Source organism: Anthonomus grandis, chromosome 16 (genome assembly GCF_022605725.1).
Source record: "Anthonomus grandis grandis chromosome 16, icAntGran1.3, whole genome shotgun sequence".
Classification (NCBI taxonomy): domain Eukaryota; kingdom Metazoa; phylum Arthropoda; class Insecta; order Coleoptera; family Curculionidae; genus Anthonomus; species Anthonomus grandis.
In genome coordinates, this window is record NC_065561.1 from 16,182,985 (window position 1) to 16,200,226 (window position 17,242).

General features: G+C 32.1%; 2 protein-coding genes across 2 annotated transcripts in view; both read right to left on the reverse strand.

Annotated features, from left to right (window-relative positions):
- Positions 1–17,242, reverse strand: part of LOC126745892 (mitochondrial import inner membrane translocase subunit Tim21) — a 580,089-nt gene that overhangs the window by 349,965 nt on the left and 212,882 nt on the right. The window lies entirely within an intron of this gene.
- The window catches only part of LOC126745886 (T-box transcription factor TBX20-like), a 108,287-nt gene continuing 99,668 nt past the window's right edge, over positions 8,624–17,242 (reverse strand). The window contains exon 5 of the mRNA XM_050453922.1: positions 8,624–9,704. Coding sequence (XP_050309879.1) covers positions 9,140–9,704 — 565 coding nt within the window. The 3' untranslated portion in view covers positions 8,624–9,139. The remainder of the gene's footprint in view (positions 9,705–17,242) is intronic.

The following is a 17,242-nucleotide window of genomic DNA, read 5'->3' on the forward strand; positions in this document are numbered from 1 at the left end:
TTTTGATGATTGATTGATGAATTGACTCATAAGAACTTAAATGGAACAATGGTTCGAGTGATATGAACCATATGAAAGGGTAATAAATTCCCTTTTTAATGCCGCGTTTTTTCGTAAATATTAAAATTACCAAATAGAATTTTCTGTTAAGTAAATACTATTTAGTAATTTTCGGCATTTTACTGGTGCCCGTTTGGTTTTACCTGAACCGAAAATATGCTAATTTTGCAATTACATTTAATTGAATAATTTAAGATTCGCTTATAAAAATTTTTTGACACTTTGCACAAGGGTTTGACAGATTGGTCTCTTCAAAAAATTGTCTTCCATTTTTTCTGTAAAATGTACAGGGAAGCCAATAATTGACCCCCTTAAAATTTACATGGGTTTTCCTATGTTCCGCTCGGCGACGCACCACCCGGTATCGTACAAAAACTGTAGATTTTTTATCGCCTATAATTTTCTTAAAAATGATTTTTTCTCAGGCAATTATTTTCTGCAAAAAAAAAACCGTTTTTCATTAATCTTATCCTTACCCTCCCACCCAGGCCACACAACATACCAATAAGAACAGTTTTTTTTGTCGTTAATAACTAACTAAATTAATTTAAACTTATTAAAATAAAATAAATTTGATTTAATTATATATATGTATATTAATGAATAATTAATATAAGAACATATAGATTGGGTATTATGGATGGAAATTGGTGATTTTTCAAAAGGATCTTTTACTGGGCAAATGTTTGGGGTGGGTGGAGTGGTAAGGGTTTTGTTGATGAAAGACAATATATTCTATATTTAATAACACAGTTTTATTTAAATTTGATATAATTTTATATACAAATATTTATTATAAAAACAGTATTATAAAATTGGATAATATGCACATTGGATGAGGTTGCAAACATAGACCGAGTACTGGCGTGCAGTCAATATTTAAATGTAGTCAAACAAATAGGGTAATGTTCTCTAAGAAGAATACTTATATGATTAGTACGAATCAGAACTCATAATACTGAGTGAATCAAAAAGTGGTTTTTTTACGCTGTCAGATTATGTGTTCCTCAAAAGTCTACTTTGGCATGTTCCACTCTAGACAAATCTGTCGTTAGAGCTGGTATTGATCGACGAAGTAGATCTACAGTTGACATTGTTCCGAACCAAATTAGAACCCATGGTAAGTTTTGATGGTATTTTTTACCATTTTGACGGAAGTTCTTATAGAAACCAAATTATTTATTACACCTGCCTGTCATGTTATTCTATAAAAGTTGATATTTATGAATGCGGGTATTAGGAAAAGGAAACCTAATACTAACAGATCTGAATAATTATAGTTGAAGTTCAAAATAATAAAATGGTTTTATGAATACGGGATTTCCTGCAATAACAACGGAGCGTTTATACACTACAATTTAGTTTTTTATTTAAATTAAACCATTTTAATTATATTAGCCAGATGCTATTATTTTATGTGGTAAAAACTTAATTTTTTTTTAAACTTTAATGAGATCTTTTTTATTACTAATTGGATTTTATCCAACGATGATTTAGTTCCTCCAATAAGTTTTTATTGGAGTTGAGCCTTTATATAAAATCCTTGACTGAAGACTTGGATTATTTACCAGGTTAGCTTTAAGAAATGATTCATGAGCAATCTAAATAATGTTAAAGTTTGAAAGCTGAAAAGATGGATTTTTACCAAATGAAAAACTAACGTGAACCATGACTATTAAATGGCGCCACAGTTTAAATAGAAGGAGGATGGTTCTCCTTCCCAGGTCCAATGACCTTATATTACGTTCTAAAGCATGACTTTTAGATGGCGTCACTGATGCTCATTCCGAAACACGTCTAATTAGCGCCTTCTTTTACTCCAACATTTTTTGTTTAGTCAGTTTTTCAGTTAACGTGTGTATACTTGTACTGCAACCAGTGCGTTATAATTAGGATAATTTTTCGAAGAAAAAAAAGCTTAACATCGGTCATTATCTTTTAAAACAATATGACGCTTGCAGTCGCTAACCACACGATAACGTCATTATTATAACTTGGCAAAAAAGGTCTAATTGCGACAGATTTTTTTGTGCAGAAGCTTCTCGGGTATTTGGCCCGCAGCAATTTGCAATTTAGTTTAAAAAAAAAATGGAAAGTTAAACTAATTAGCTGGAATAATTTCACGTGTTAAATTAATGGCCAATTCTAATCTAATTAACATTAAAAGGTATAAAATAAAAAGGATATGTGACGTATTGACTGGCGAGAAAATTATTAACTGGTAATGGCAACTGATAATTACCGATGGATTTTATTATAATAATTAGAGAATTATTTATATAGTTTGTTTTGAATTAGGGTAACACTGCGTTCGTAATCGAATTTTGTTTTAAAAAATTGTAAAGTTCTAATTTTATGCCTATACCGGCCGGGCAAATGAAGGTCTCGAGTGCAGACATTATTGGATTAACTTGGAATCACCTGTCTAAGTCATAAATTATAAGGAGAACATTAGCCGTTCTCCTACTTGCACTCTATGAGCTATAGTCCGACTCAAGTTGAACGTAGAGATATAATTTGCCTTCTTAGAGGCAGGGGCAAGTGAGGAATAGGATGACCAATGAAGCATTATCGTTTTCTCTTTAACTAAGGCTTTCCCTTTGAGTTCTTAGACTTTGAGTCTGTTGCATGTTGCAGTGTGGGCACCCAAGAAAGAAATGTTGAGGCAGGTATAGTAGATGTCCTAGTAAGTTCAAATTTTCTATTCTCTAAATGCACTGGTCAACGCGACTATTAATAATTACTGAAGAAACGGATATAACTTTCAATAAAAGAATTTAGTCTGCAGGCGGATTTATTGGTGCTCTTGTTTGAAAATGAGTGGCGTCATCTAAAAGCCTTACTGAAAGATGCGATGTAAGGTCGCAAATATAAAAATAATGTGCACATTATCACTTGTCTATTATGTCAAGTCTCTTCTATAGTTTTACAAGCCTCTCTTTGAGACACAAAATTTATTAAACCAAAAAAAAAGTCAACTTTTTTTCCCTTTCCGTTCGATACGAAACAAATCCCACATATATGACCCCGAGCAGCCAAAAAGCGAGCAGCATATCGGGGGTAGATCACTCCATATAAGAGGGTCTGCCCTGATTTATAGTAACGGCCGTTCCAGTTCACTTTAAATCGGGATTTAAATTAGCAGCCAGTCGGTCGGCGTGAAAGAACGTCTGCAAACGGAGGAACAACGCCAATAACCGGAAAATTGAAATCAAGCATTTCGTTCGTATAGGCCCCCGCATCGCCTGGGGGATTTGCTGCTAGCGCAATTTGCGTGATGAATATCTATGTTAATTTTTGACGGTTTTATGTTAGGAGTTTTTATTGACGTCCCGATAGACGGGGCCGTATGCCTGCATGTGCTACTCTGACCATTGCAATAATTTCATTTTTAATTCATGTACTGCTCATGTAGTATTTTCACATCGCGGTTCCCAAAAGCCTTCGTTTAATTAAAAACAATAATTTTTATTATTACAATTTAATTAGTTATTGTTCGTCAAGGTTGTTTGCTCCTGTTCGTGATTATTTGTTTTTTGTTTCTTTACCTTTGGATTCTGGTTGCCTTATCCTGAAGAAGCGAATAGGCAGAAACAGGTGTAAGCAATAATAAAGCAAGTTTTTTAGTACGTAATATTTTGGTATCTTAAAATAGTTGCAAAAATTGGATTTTTCACAATGACTGTAGTGTTAGTTGATATTGATATTGATTTTGATCCTTCTAGGTTTATAATTTTTATCACATTTGTCCTTTTTAGATACCAGTTTATTTGGCCGATATATACCCCTTCACATTCGCTATAAAAAAATTTCACCTCCTGGATTATTTTTCCTGTAGGTATGATTATAGACTAATTAAGTAACTAATTTTAGTACAAAAATCACATTTCTTCTATAAAATCAATTTGTCTCTTGCAACCATTCTTCTAGAGAATTACGTTTAACAGAGCTTTAGAGCCGTCGTATAATGAAACTTCTCTGAGTATTATGTTTCACTTTTACGAAAGTGAGTTCAGCTCCAAATTCCTTGGTTTTACTTAAGTCAATGTAAATACCCTAACAAAAAAACGTCTAATTTGTAGATGTTTTATAGTGGATGTTCCTATATCTTCTTCTATTTTGGACCACCCAGTCTCTATTAAATACAGTCCACAAAAGAAGTTTTCCATTTTTTCAGAAATTTAGCTTCAATTTGTATTTAATGCTTGAGTTAAGAAAACATTTACGGAAAGATATGGCAAGTACAGTACTAGAAGGCATCAAGAGCGGCGGTGAGTATACAGGTTGGGGAATCGATCATTACACAGAGAGAGGTGCTTAAAGGCGAAATATGGCTATGCATGAGTGAATTTCGTGCGCTCTGTTACTCGACTGCTGTGTAGTTGTTTTTTAGTATGACGTTAGTACGGCTCTGACTTAGATAGGAGTAACTTTATTTCAAAAATTAAAAATCTTATAAATTGTTCCTTATTTGCCTAAGCTAAGTTAACCTATCAGAAAAGTCATTTCGTATTTCCAAAACAGTTTCGGTTAAATAGAATTGACACATATAACGACAATTTGCTCTCGCAGCTCTCAAATCTACAGCAATTGTCAATAAAAAACTTCAATCTACGAATAGTCTTAAATTACAAAAATATTAAAAGAAAAGCTCTGTCAACGAGTGAAAAGGACATTCAGTTAACATGGTGTTAAGAGTCTTTTAAAAAATTGGTTACTTACTTACCATTCTATATGGAAGATAATTAAAAATTTTAAAAGGGGTAATACCTGGACAATGCTGTGGAAATCGCATAACAGTGATCTTTAATTTATCCAAATTTTGAGGCTTATCAAAATTAGGATCTCCAGATCGCATGAATTGGAAATATTTTTTATGTACTTGACGTGCGTGACAAGACATAGATTAAATTATAATTAGGATTTTTCCTTTTTTATGAGTACCACGCCAAGTTTCTCTGAACGAAAGTCTATAAACATTGTACGTTTAATGCGCGATAGAGTGGAATGCACTGAGGCATAATAAAAGCTTATAAGTGTACTTACCCGAAGATATAATGGGATAACTACTGCATGACAGTCTATTGCATATAGATTCCACATTACAATTCCCAAGAACTTGGCAGAGTCTTGTTAGAGGAGTAAGCTCCTGTTCTGAATAGGTTGTATCAGGAGTGGAAACAATGAAATTGATTTTCAAAGACTATTTTTCTGACACCAGTCTGCAATATTGCCTATGTGGCTTTGGAGTGAACAGACGTTTACATGAAAATAAATAATTTATATAGCAGATGAAGGTTTAAAAAAAAAAAAAAAACCTACCTTATTTACTAAATAGGCAAGATTTTACATGATTAAAGATACATTTTTAGTCGAAATCTTATTGCCTGAAATTGGATTAAATCTTACAAAAAAATGAAAAATATTAACGGCAAAAACGGCGGGAAAGTACCTTCGAGCAATGTTATCACACTATGTGTTCCGAAAAAGGCATTTTTTTACTACCAAAATGGCCATTTTTGCAAATTATCTAAACCCGTCAAAATGGCGGTAAATTCATCTTTTTTTGTTAAATTTTTTGAAAATTTTGAAAATTTTTAATTTTTTTTTATCCCTTATTTTTCTATTAAAATTCATTTTTAGAGGGTTGAGCAAAATTTTAAAATTTATGGGATTTTTGTGATTTTAATTAGAAAATTTGGGAGAAAATCTTTAAAAATCGCGGTTATGGTTATCCTATAACTGGGTTTATTGGATCAATAGATGGCTTTCGAGGACTCTCAAGTCTAAGGGTGAGCCCTTTAAAGAGTCTATTGTGAGGATAATAGGGTTACTAGGTTGAGGTTCAGTATTCAAGGGAAGGGTGCTGAAAATCGATTTGGTATAGGGATTTACTAAAAAAGATTCATGGGAGTGAAATATTTTTGGTAATGGGCGATTTTTGATTATTTTTAAAAATGAATTTCTGGCAATTCATACTGTGATAACGGAAAATTCGGTAGAGGGGGGAAATTTTTTAATGATGTTATCCCAATAGCCCCCATTTTTGGAGGTATTTTTACCTTTAATTTTTATCTATATTTATTTTACATGTAAGGTTTTCCGCGAAAAAATAAATATTTTAGAAAAAAGATTACGTTTATTTACGGGAGTGGTAGTCAGTATCAGCATCATCTACAAAAAGCTGTTCTCAGACATAGTCATCTGACCACTAACTTTCAATCTAATAGCCTGGATTATACCGGTCAAATATGATTCAAGCCATTTGTAAGCTAGACCAGAATGAAATATCTTATTTAGTAGTGAAGCGTGATTAATGGTATCAAATGTTTTAGTAAAAGCAAAAAGAATGCCAACAGATTTTAACTTCAATTCAAAATTATTCAAGATATTACAGCATGATGCAGAGAGTCCAAAGTGATGACATGAGACCAGAAGAATCTAAAAACGCAACAAGTTTTCTTTTAAATGATTTTCCGAAAATCTTTTAGACAGGAGAGCAATAGGCTTATTGTAACTCACTGCTGCTGTCTCCCTCTTTTTATGGAGAGGTACGATAACAGCTATCTTTAGCTATTTAGTAATGATAATTTCAAAAGATAGGTAAGTTAAGAGATAATATATGATCATCATATATCTCGTTCACACCAGACTTTTTCTGTTGCTTATTTTGGACAATGCGTAATTTTCAATGCCCCAACCTGTATACTTGCCAAGTCATAACCTTAACTGTGACAAGTACAGCACTGACATATAGTAATTGAGGTTATGATCAAACAACCCATGCGCAGCTAGCACAGACTGATGATATTTGTTTAATTTAACGTAATTGTAATAATAAGAGGAGCAGGACGTTTTAAAAGTGTAATATTATCGTAACGTAAGTGTAATATTGTCTTATTACAGCTATTATTGGATTTATTCAATACTTTATTTATGCTTATGCTTGATAGATTTAATTAACTGAAAAATAATACTTGCTGCATTCAACACCTCTAATTAATGCAAAATTAATTTTAGCAGAGTTTTTCTTTTAATTTTTAAATTTCTTAGTTGACATTTTAAATTGAAAATAATAAAAAAGAATAATTGAAATTATTGAAAATCATCTGTGGACCACTGAATGATTAAGTGAAGTTTCATTTTTTAAATTGCTAATTTGCTATAAATTAATGTTTGGTTGTATACAATGAGAAAAAAGAAAACTAAAAAAAAACGTGGATAAATTTTAAGTAAAACTAAAGGCCCAGATTTGCTTAAATACCTACCGTGCTATATAAACCGTTTAAAATACCTATATAATATATATACTATATATATATATATATATATATATACCTATATAAATTTAATTTTTTCAAATCAAATCAAAAATGGTTTATTTGTCAAAATGTACAGTTTTATAGGTCAATAAAAATTACAAAGAAAAAAAAATTACATTGACAAATAGGACTATTCTCTCGATTATAAAACCGTTTTCCCTTGTTAGCACAAGCAAAGAAGGGATGAAAAAGCCCTTTACAATTTACAGAAACAATTTTACAAAAATAAAAATAACTTTTTTATATAGGAATGCAAAGTAAGATATAGAATTAATTAACCTAAGATTTTAAGACACGCAGCGGCAGTGCGACAACGGACGAGCGCAAGGAGAGAGGACAGACGAGGCGAAAAAAGACCCCAAAAAATAACCCCAAGATGCGTGCATCGGCCTAGGCTATTAAAAAATATACGTATGTATGTTGCGGAAAAAGAAAGAATAAAACTAAATTTTTTTTAAAATTTTAAAATATAATCTCCGAACATTCCACTGAAAATTAGCATATTATATACACATGTATATCTTCTGTTACATGTTACTATTTCTTGTATTATGTTATTATACGCATTATCACATTTTATATATCACCCTACTTGAATTAATTGCCAATTATTTGTTCCATAAGTAGTTTAGATTTTATTTGACCAGAGAAAGCTCCCAAGGGCATTTGCTTTATGTCATTGTTTAAGCCATTCCACATTTGAACAGCTACATACTTAAAAGAACGTTGAAATGCTGCGCTTCTATTTTTATTTTAATTTAATGGAATGGCACAAGTGGCACATCTCACGCCATCTTTGGAGGCGCGTGGAAGGTCAGCGAATCTTCCGGTATCATGGTCAGTCGAGTATATAAAGGAGCTGCGTCGCCGCTGGTGTCGGTTGACAGTTCTTTGCGCGATATTTAAATCGGACATTAATAGTAGTAAATAAATACGGTGAAAGTAAATATTTTTAGTAGTCGTAACTGGTCGTGTTTCCCAGTGTAATTGTATAAATAAATCAGTTGACTATTTTCGTAGATCGATTATTCTTCTCTCTATCAACTAGCCTTCGCTCTTGCAAACATTTTACTCCTAGTCGAAATATCATTTAAGTCTCTCTTTAAGCTTAATATACTGGAAAGTATTTTGCATATTGATTCACAATGCATAAATAATCCAATAATAAATTATTATTTTTTACTTAGAAAGGTGAAAAAAAATACTAAATATTAATAATTGAGGCATTTATTTAAATAACTTACAATTCACTGACTATATACAAAACAACAATAATTAACTTAATAACATAAACCTAGTAAGTACAAAAAAAGTAACTAAACGAAATGGAGTTTAATATTTACAATCGTTAAAAAAATCAATTTTGACTCCAAGGGTGCTTCCTAAATTTTATCACGTCAGTACCATATTGCAAAATGATTTAACGTTAAAAGTATTGACATACCACGATAGTTTGATCTTATTGAATTTGAAGTCAAAAATAAACAAAGGAACATATACATAACACATTCTCTAAATGAGCTATAAAACCTTTTCATAATAATACTGGTCTTTTATTACAAACGTTATCATTAAACACAATATTCAAATATCCCAATTAGCATATTAAATTTAATAATAAATATTTTACCTTTATTATATATACAAGAATATTACATTGTATAACCTGTTAGTGTCTGTCGACTCTTTGGTTTAACTAACTCAATCTGCTCAAAAATTCGATCATTATATCAACAGAGCTAATTTTACTCACTCGATCAATGACCTGGTCGTGAGTTTGTAGGACTAAGCGATGGTACTGTTCGAGGAATCGGTGAAGCATAAGGACTAAACCTATGATGCATAGTAGAAGGAAACACCGGTTTAGGCAGTCTTAACTCGGAAGTTGAGGTATGTAATGAGGTAGGACTAGGTGAACCAGAGGAACTAGGAGTAGATGCCGGTGGAGGTGTTATTTGGGGTCGTGAAGACCCCAATAAACCAGGAGGAAGGGTTTGGTGAATAGGGCTTTGCCACGAGGCACCGCTTTGACCCCATAAATGACTCGACAGTCCTAAAGGTACGGCAGACCTTTGACCGAGGAACAATTGTTGACTGGCTTGACTATTTAAAAGAAAAGCGTGTAGCTCACTGGGGTTATAAGCAGCAGCAGCAGCCCCCGCTCGGTTCCACAATTGCAAATGCGCCCTCGCTTTTTCCATCATGGCCGCGGAAAAGAAGGAGTTGGCGTTATTGTTTTCGGCATCCAAGGTTTCGCCGCCGTAGAGTCTAAGGGATGAACGCAGAAAGTGCTGGTCCATGAATATTGTGTCCATTGGTTCTCTGTAACAAATAAAAAAGTATTTAGATATATACATAGCAGTTTAGACACCAAAGATAAATTCTTATTACGGTTGTACACAGGAGGTAAAAAGAATTACAGTAATTTAGAAAAAAAGAAAAAAATTACAATAACTAGGAAGAAACAAGAAATAGTCAACGCAGCAATCAAAAGAAAATACTGGGAGAAGTTCTCCACAGACATGGAACACGATCCTTATGGATCCTAGAGGAAAGCTTGGAAGATGCTCAAAAACAAAAAGAAACCCGTAATTGAATACATCTTAACCCAAAGGGTTTCTCTGAATGAGGATATATGACAGTATATGACGACACTGACAATACGGTAGACAGAGAAATAGATCAATCATAGGCATCACGAATAGATCAATGGTTACAGATGAGGAAGTGTGAAGATTAAAAACCTGAAAAACAGAAAAGCTCTGGAGTGGACGTCATCCCCAGGAGGATTCATTTCTACTCTAGTAGTCTAGTGTATTACTATTATATCTATAGTACTATAGTTATTATTATCTTTTTACCCAAATTTTAAGCACTTTATTACTAAACTATGGATATTGATTAAGTTATGCTAAACCAATTGTTTAGAAAAAATAAACGATTCTCCTAAGATCTTGAGGCACACAGAATTGATTTGAACTGCTGGGGAAAATGTTAAAATTATCCTTAATAGAAATACAAGTTTATTCCGGGAGATTCAGGAAGGCCACTTTAATTATCTGGAACAATTCGAGTTACTTTTGCTACCTGGAGAAACTAAAAAATTGTTCCCGGAATAAATGGAATATTTAGAGACATTAAACGAATTAGAGGCAATTGTATTGGTTTTTGAGACGAGTCTTTGAGGAAGAAGTTTTTCGTAAATAGATGAAAGAAATTATTCCGTTGAATTAGAAAAAAGTTGGAATTTGTCGGAGTATCTGGAAAAATATTCTTGAAATTATGAAAAAAATTAATAATTAATTCAGGTACTGTAAACTGATAAAAATGAGTGTAAATGCTTGTAAAAACGGTCCCAACTGCTTGAAAAAAATGTAATAATTATTTTAGATGTAATTATTTGAGTAAAATGGAGTTCAACTGCTTTAAGAAAATAGACATTTTTTTATTTCAAGAGTTTGGAGCATAGACATAGATATTACTGCGTTTGCTAGAGAACAAAATTAAAATTTAATAAGAAAATTACACTTAAAAGAATAAATGAAAAAAAATATTCCAGGAACTTGAAAAATATGAAAAATTACTTCAACTATATGAAAAAATATTGAAGAAGAATCTGAAAACTGTCAGTGTAAAATCAGGAATTATTCCAGGACCTTTTATCCAGGACCGGAAATTTAAATAAACAGTGTTATTAAATTAAATATTGCATATATATTTTCTGCAAAAACATTGTTTTTCATAAACACAATCCTTGCCCTCCCACCCACCCCTAATATTTGCTCGGTAAAAAATTCTATTGAAAAATCTCTGTTTTTCGTCCATAAAATTTAATACCACTGTTTTTTTTTATTAAATATTTATTAATATACTTATATATAATTATATAAAATTTAAATAAACCAACCGGGTTATTATATTGGATATTAACAACGAAACCAGCCGTTATTCACGCGTATTATTTTGGAAAACAATGATTTTTAAAAACAATTTCTTACTGGTAAGTTGTGTGGGGTGGGTGGGGGGGTAAGGGTAGAGCTGATAAAAAACGTTTTTTTTTTGCAGAAAATAATTTCCTAAGAAAAAAATTATTTTTAAGAAAATTACAATTGATAAAAAAATCTATAGTTTTTATAAAGTCCAGTGCAACGATATATTAAAACGGTCACCCGTCAAAAAACCAGCATTTTACTTCTCAAACAATGTAAATAGAAGGTGGATGACATTGTTTGACAGGTGGAATGCTGGTGTTTTGACCTGCATGACCTGCTGGTGACCATTTTAATATATCGTTGCACTGGACTTTATGTATAATTTTTTAACATAACCTTAAGGTTTCCAAATAAATTCTTAAAATTTCTCGAAAGCATTGTAGTACTTGTATCATTTTTTAACGCAGGTAAGTGGAAATTTAATTTTTTTAAGATAAGTCATTAAGTTTTGAAAAAATTTTAAGTTTTTTTTGGTTCTAGACAACTTTTCATTATCTAGGTTCAAAAACATATTTTTTAAATTAAAACTATTGATCTATTTATCAACCGTATATGGTAGCAACTTCGCACATTTGACGGTATCAAATGCCTTGCCTAAACCCACAAAAATGCCTTTTTAAAGAATTTATTATAATTATTTGTTCTTATCTTATATAGGGCCCTGCAACAGTGCGTCGGTCTTCCATTAAGCCTAAAATTTCTAACCTCTTAAAAAAATGTTGGGACCTGATAGCGCATATCTGGAAAATATTTTGAAGTATACAGGGTGCTTCAAAAAAGTGGGGCGATATAAGCAGCATTTTTTTAAAAATAGAAAGCCATTAATTTTATTTTATTTTTAAGACCGCCTTAGGCTACCTAGTATACGCGCTGAATATGGCTGCTTTGTCATGCACAGTTTGACTGCAATAATTTTTTTTATAAAAAAAATCTAAAAATCATTACATCATTTAATTTCATGTTGATACTAGAAATGTTAATTATGTATTCAGTTATTTTTTAAGAGGTTAGAAAATTTTAACCTAATTTTTTTAGGGTTTATGGAAGACCGACGCACTGTTGTAGGACCCTGGATAAACATATTTTGTGTTTCATAGTTCACGTCGCAACTATTACGACTAAACGATTTTCAAATCTATACTTGACAAGTTAATCGCTAAGATACCACGAAAAAAATTATTAATGTGTCTCCAAAAACAAATGCGCAGTATTTAAAATTAGCGACTAAAGGTATAATTATTTAAACAACCGTAACTTTTAAAGCTAATTCTTAAACGGACATTTTGTAATAAACCATTTTCTCTTGTCAAATATTTAACTAGAAGCATCTTTTCTACTACTTTAGTGACAATGGTAATGACAGCCCACGTCTCAGCTAATAACGCTTATATATAATAAAGTTCGACAGATTGATGCACGCTTAAAACTTCAATGTTGTTTTTTTTTGTCATCTTCTATTGTAACGTAAAACGGTTAAGGCCTTTCTGAGAATTTTAATGCGGAAATTACTTTGTTTTTAGTAGTAAGGCAATACGTAATTTTTCTATGGAGATTACGTTGCTGAAATAAATATTTATTATGAGTACTTTTCATATTAGCATGTAATGGACAGGTAATTTACGTTCATTTACCTTAAATTACATATAAATCTACCTGAAGCTGCTCCTTATTTGATTTTACCACTAAGAAATTAAACAAAATGAAAATTTCAGGTGGCAATTTAAAAACGATTTATTTTCTTCTCCGTCGGTTCAGCTAATTAAAGAACATCTAAAGACATTTTAAGTTTGGGTGGATGTCATTACCGCCCAACTTGAGACGTGACATTACCGCAAATTATTACTATTATTTAACGTAGCTCGGTGTGAACTCTATCACGTTAGGTGTGATAGGTTGTTTCTTTATAATAAATTCTACAGGTAATGAGTTTAATTAAAAATAATTATGACGTAAATTTAGCATGATTCCTGTGTTATTTAGAGCAATATTTTTTACTCTAACGAATGTAAAAGGATAATGACAAAAAGTTCATTTCTGAACACCTACGCCTTCAATGACCTCTCTGATTTTATAAAAATTCGTAAATTCTGCTTTTTACTAATAATAATAAAATATATTTAATTACATGATTACATGAATCATTCAGGATTGTATGTTTGGCAAGAGCTTATTGCGTTTAATGAGTTGAACATTTTTTGAACAAATGGCACATTGGACCATAATTCCATGGAATTAGTATATTCTACAGAAATTCATAGATCTTATACGGCTGGTAAATTTCATTCTCGAGTGCTGAAATATCAATGCATCAATGCTTCATTAAATCTCTACCTATATTCGCTTTTAAATGCATCTAATACAGAGGAGCAAAACCCAATAGTTCTTTTCTTAATTTATGACTTAGACCTGTAACTGGAAGTTATTACCTTGACTTCCGCATCTAAGACCTCTTTTAGCCAGACGTGTATAGTGTATATAAAAATGAGAAAGCAGAACCTTTAGCTCATTTTAGGTAAAAGTGCTTTAAGACAATGTAATAAAAAGATACTTTACAAAACTGGACATAAAATCATAACAGACTTTCCTACTAAAAATCAATACTTCATTAATACAAGGGTTTTTTCAGTTCAAAAAATCACTTGGTTCTACCAGGTAAAATTTAGAAAAATATGTACATCTATTTAAAATATATACATGACTAGTTAAATTTTTTCTTGGGTGCTTTGTTAAATGCCATCAAAATCACGACTAATTTTTATTAAAATAGAGTTAAACGTGTGTGCTTGAAAGAGGTGGGGCGGGGAAACATTTCACGCCTTGTATATATTGTTACAATAATAAAATTAGGCCAGGTTTACTCTTCAAAAGTTACTTATGTCAATTTGCGATATATTTTACAAATGTATAATGCCTAAACATTGTATTAGCATATGTAAAAATTACCTACAATTTACTTTTTATTTACTTACTTTTACAATACCATTGTGTACAATAAACAGTACGTTTATAAAAAATAAAATATGATTTAAATTTGTCATGTATTTTATTTAACTTTAATTGTTTTTAATCCATATCTAATTACAAATCATTAGCCCGTATTTATAAAACTGAAGCATTTACTTTGAAGTAAAAGGTAGAAGTAAAAGGTTTTGCTCTAATTCGTATTCATAATCTCTACCTCTTCCTTGCAAGTAAATGCTTCGGAAAAATAAAGTAAAAGGTACAGAGATTAGCGATTTCGACAAGACATGACGTGCAGTCAACGCGTATGTGGTCTGTAACTGATGGGGTTGATCTTATTTGTTTCATAGTCAAAAGCAGTTCGCATGTCAAATTGATGTAAAGAAGATCCATCAAACTTATTTGTGTAGCTATTTTAAAGTGAATAAAATATTTAAAATGTCTGACACCGATAGTGAACAGGAAGTGACCGAAGATGCCCCTAACGAGATAGATGTTTATCGCTGAAAAAGTCCAAGCATTTCCGGAGATTCAAGTTCCAGCGATGAAAAAAAAGAAAACTGCTGCATTAACTGATATCGTTAAGAAATACGTTACTTTATTTGGCAAGGAGATGGATATTAAAGCTTTTATGAAAAAAGTGAACAATAATATGAAAACGCGACTGAAAAATGAAACTGACAAAAATAAAATAGGAAACAAGCCCATTCGTCTTTTGTCCCGGGAGAAAGTTATGTTAAATGCTATGGATGCGGACGTAAATCCTGTACTAAGTCGGGTACCAGGTGAGAAATAGATTCAGGTCTTATTACCTTGTAGGTACTTATCATGCATGTATTGCATGTAATGTAAGTCAACCTTCTTTACCTACTTCAAAGGATGACATTATGGTGGAAAACGATGCTCATCAGATGATTATGCCTCAAGTAGTAGCTAACAAAAAGCGATCCTACACATCGGTTGAAGAGGTTGCTGCAAAAAAAATTCCTCCGAAGCCTACCTTTGCTTCGGGCAAATAAGAGTCTGACGAGACGAGGCAGTTAACGACAACCCAGCTTCAACGATTAGTTTTAGTTGAACAACTGAAAGTTGCTCCTCTCCAACAACAATATTACTCTGCCAAGCTAAAAAATTTAAACGAGGCATCAAACGAAAAAGCCCCGCAAGAGTATGTTGTTGTTGGAGATAATATTTACCAAAACTTGTAAAGATAGACGTATATGTAATATGTATCATTTATAACAAAAAAAAATAATTAAACGTTTTTTTCCAGTTCAAACGTGTAAGTTTATTTTTAGTTTAAGTAAATACATCTTTGTACGTTGGAAGTAAACGACATATACATAGCATTACATGAAAGTTTTAAACCTAATTATACAGCTATATTGTTATTGGTAATAAGACGAGCTAATTCCTCTCGCCGCCTTTGTCCTTGTGCGCGAATAGCATCTACATTTTCATTCTCTATAAATGGCAAGTCCTGTTCTTTTTCTTCGTCATTTTCTTGAAAATCTTCATCTCTTAATTGCTTAGCTATATTGTGCAATACAGCACACGCAATTATAACTTTTGGAATACTGGTCAGTTTTAATCTGCATCCATACTTCAGGATAGGAATTCGCCGCTTTACTTGCCCAAATGTATGCTCAATCACAACTCGCTCTGATGTAAGCAGCCTGTTAAAGACTCTCTGATATTCCTCGTGGGGGTCGGTGTAAGGAGTCATAAGACATGACATTATACCATACCCACTGTCTCCTAGAAGAATAGTGTTTCTTGTCTTTTTCATGATTTCACACACTGTCGAATTTTTCCATATACAAGCATCATGGACTGATCCAGGCCAACTTGCATCTATACTAGTTATAACAGAATTCTGGTCGCATGTAACCTGTATATTAATACTGGCAAAACCTTTTCGATTTACATATTCGTCTTCAAATTGGGCTGGTTTTCCATCAAGACGAATATGAGTGCAGTCGATAACTCCAATAGCTGTGGGAAAACGGAACCTGGTCAACCATTTCTGTTTGGCCTGCATAATTTGATTTTCTGTATTTGGGAACCTGATAAATTTGCCGGCTTGTTGTACAATTCGCTCTAGCACGTCATGAAATATTCTGGACACTGTGGGTTGCGAACATCCCAATTCTTCAGCTATTCCACTCTGAAATCCAGGGTTCGCACAATACTGCAGAAATATTTTCATTTTCTGCACAGGTGACTGGGCTGGTCCACGAGATTCGAAATCTATGCTAAGAAAGTAATTTGCCAACCACACCACATTTTCCTCCTCAAATCCAAACAACGTCTTGACATCTGACTCACGAGGTGTACGTCTTGGTTTGTAGTATTTTCTTGTACGTAAATGCACCACATTAGCCATAACTAACACAACACTGCGACTAATCAACCAAAGATCACTTAAACAAGCCCTTACAAATAGATTTTATTAAATGAAATGCACTAATGATAAAATGAGAAAAGTTGCTGTAACCTAAATTCCTTTTTTAGAAGCAAATCCTTAGTTTTTAAGCAAATGCTTCTTTTTATTTAAATAAGAAAAAAAAACCTTTTACTTTGCAGAAGGGAGACTTTTTCCTTCACTTTTTTTTATGCATGTACTTTGAAGGAATTGCTTTATTTTTTGACAGCAAAAGATAAAACTTTTTTTTATAAATATGGACTAATATATTACGCTATACATTTTAACAGGTTCATACGATTGTTTACATGTAGGTGCAATGCAACTTATGAAGTAAATAAACTTGTTAAAATGAATAGAGTAATATACTGATTTGTAGTTATATATAGATTAATAGTAAATAATAAATAAATAAATTTTATTTAAAGGAATAAAATATTATATTTAAATGTACCTAAGCACTAAAAAAAAGGACGCCGAAT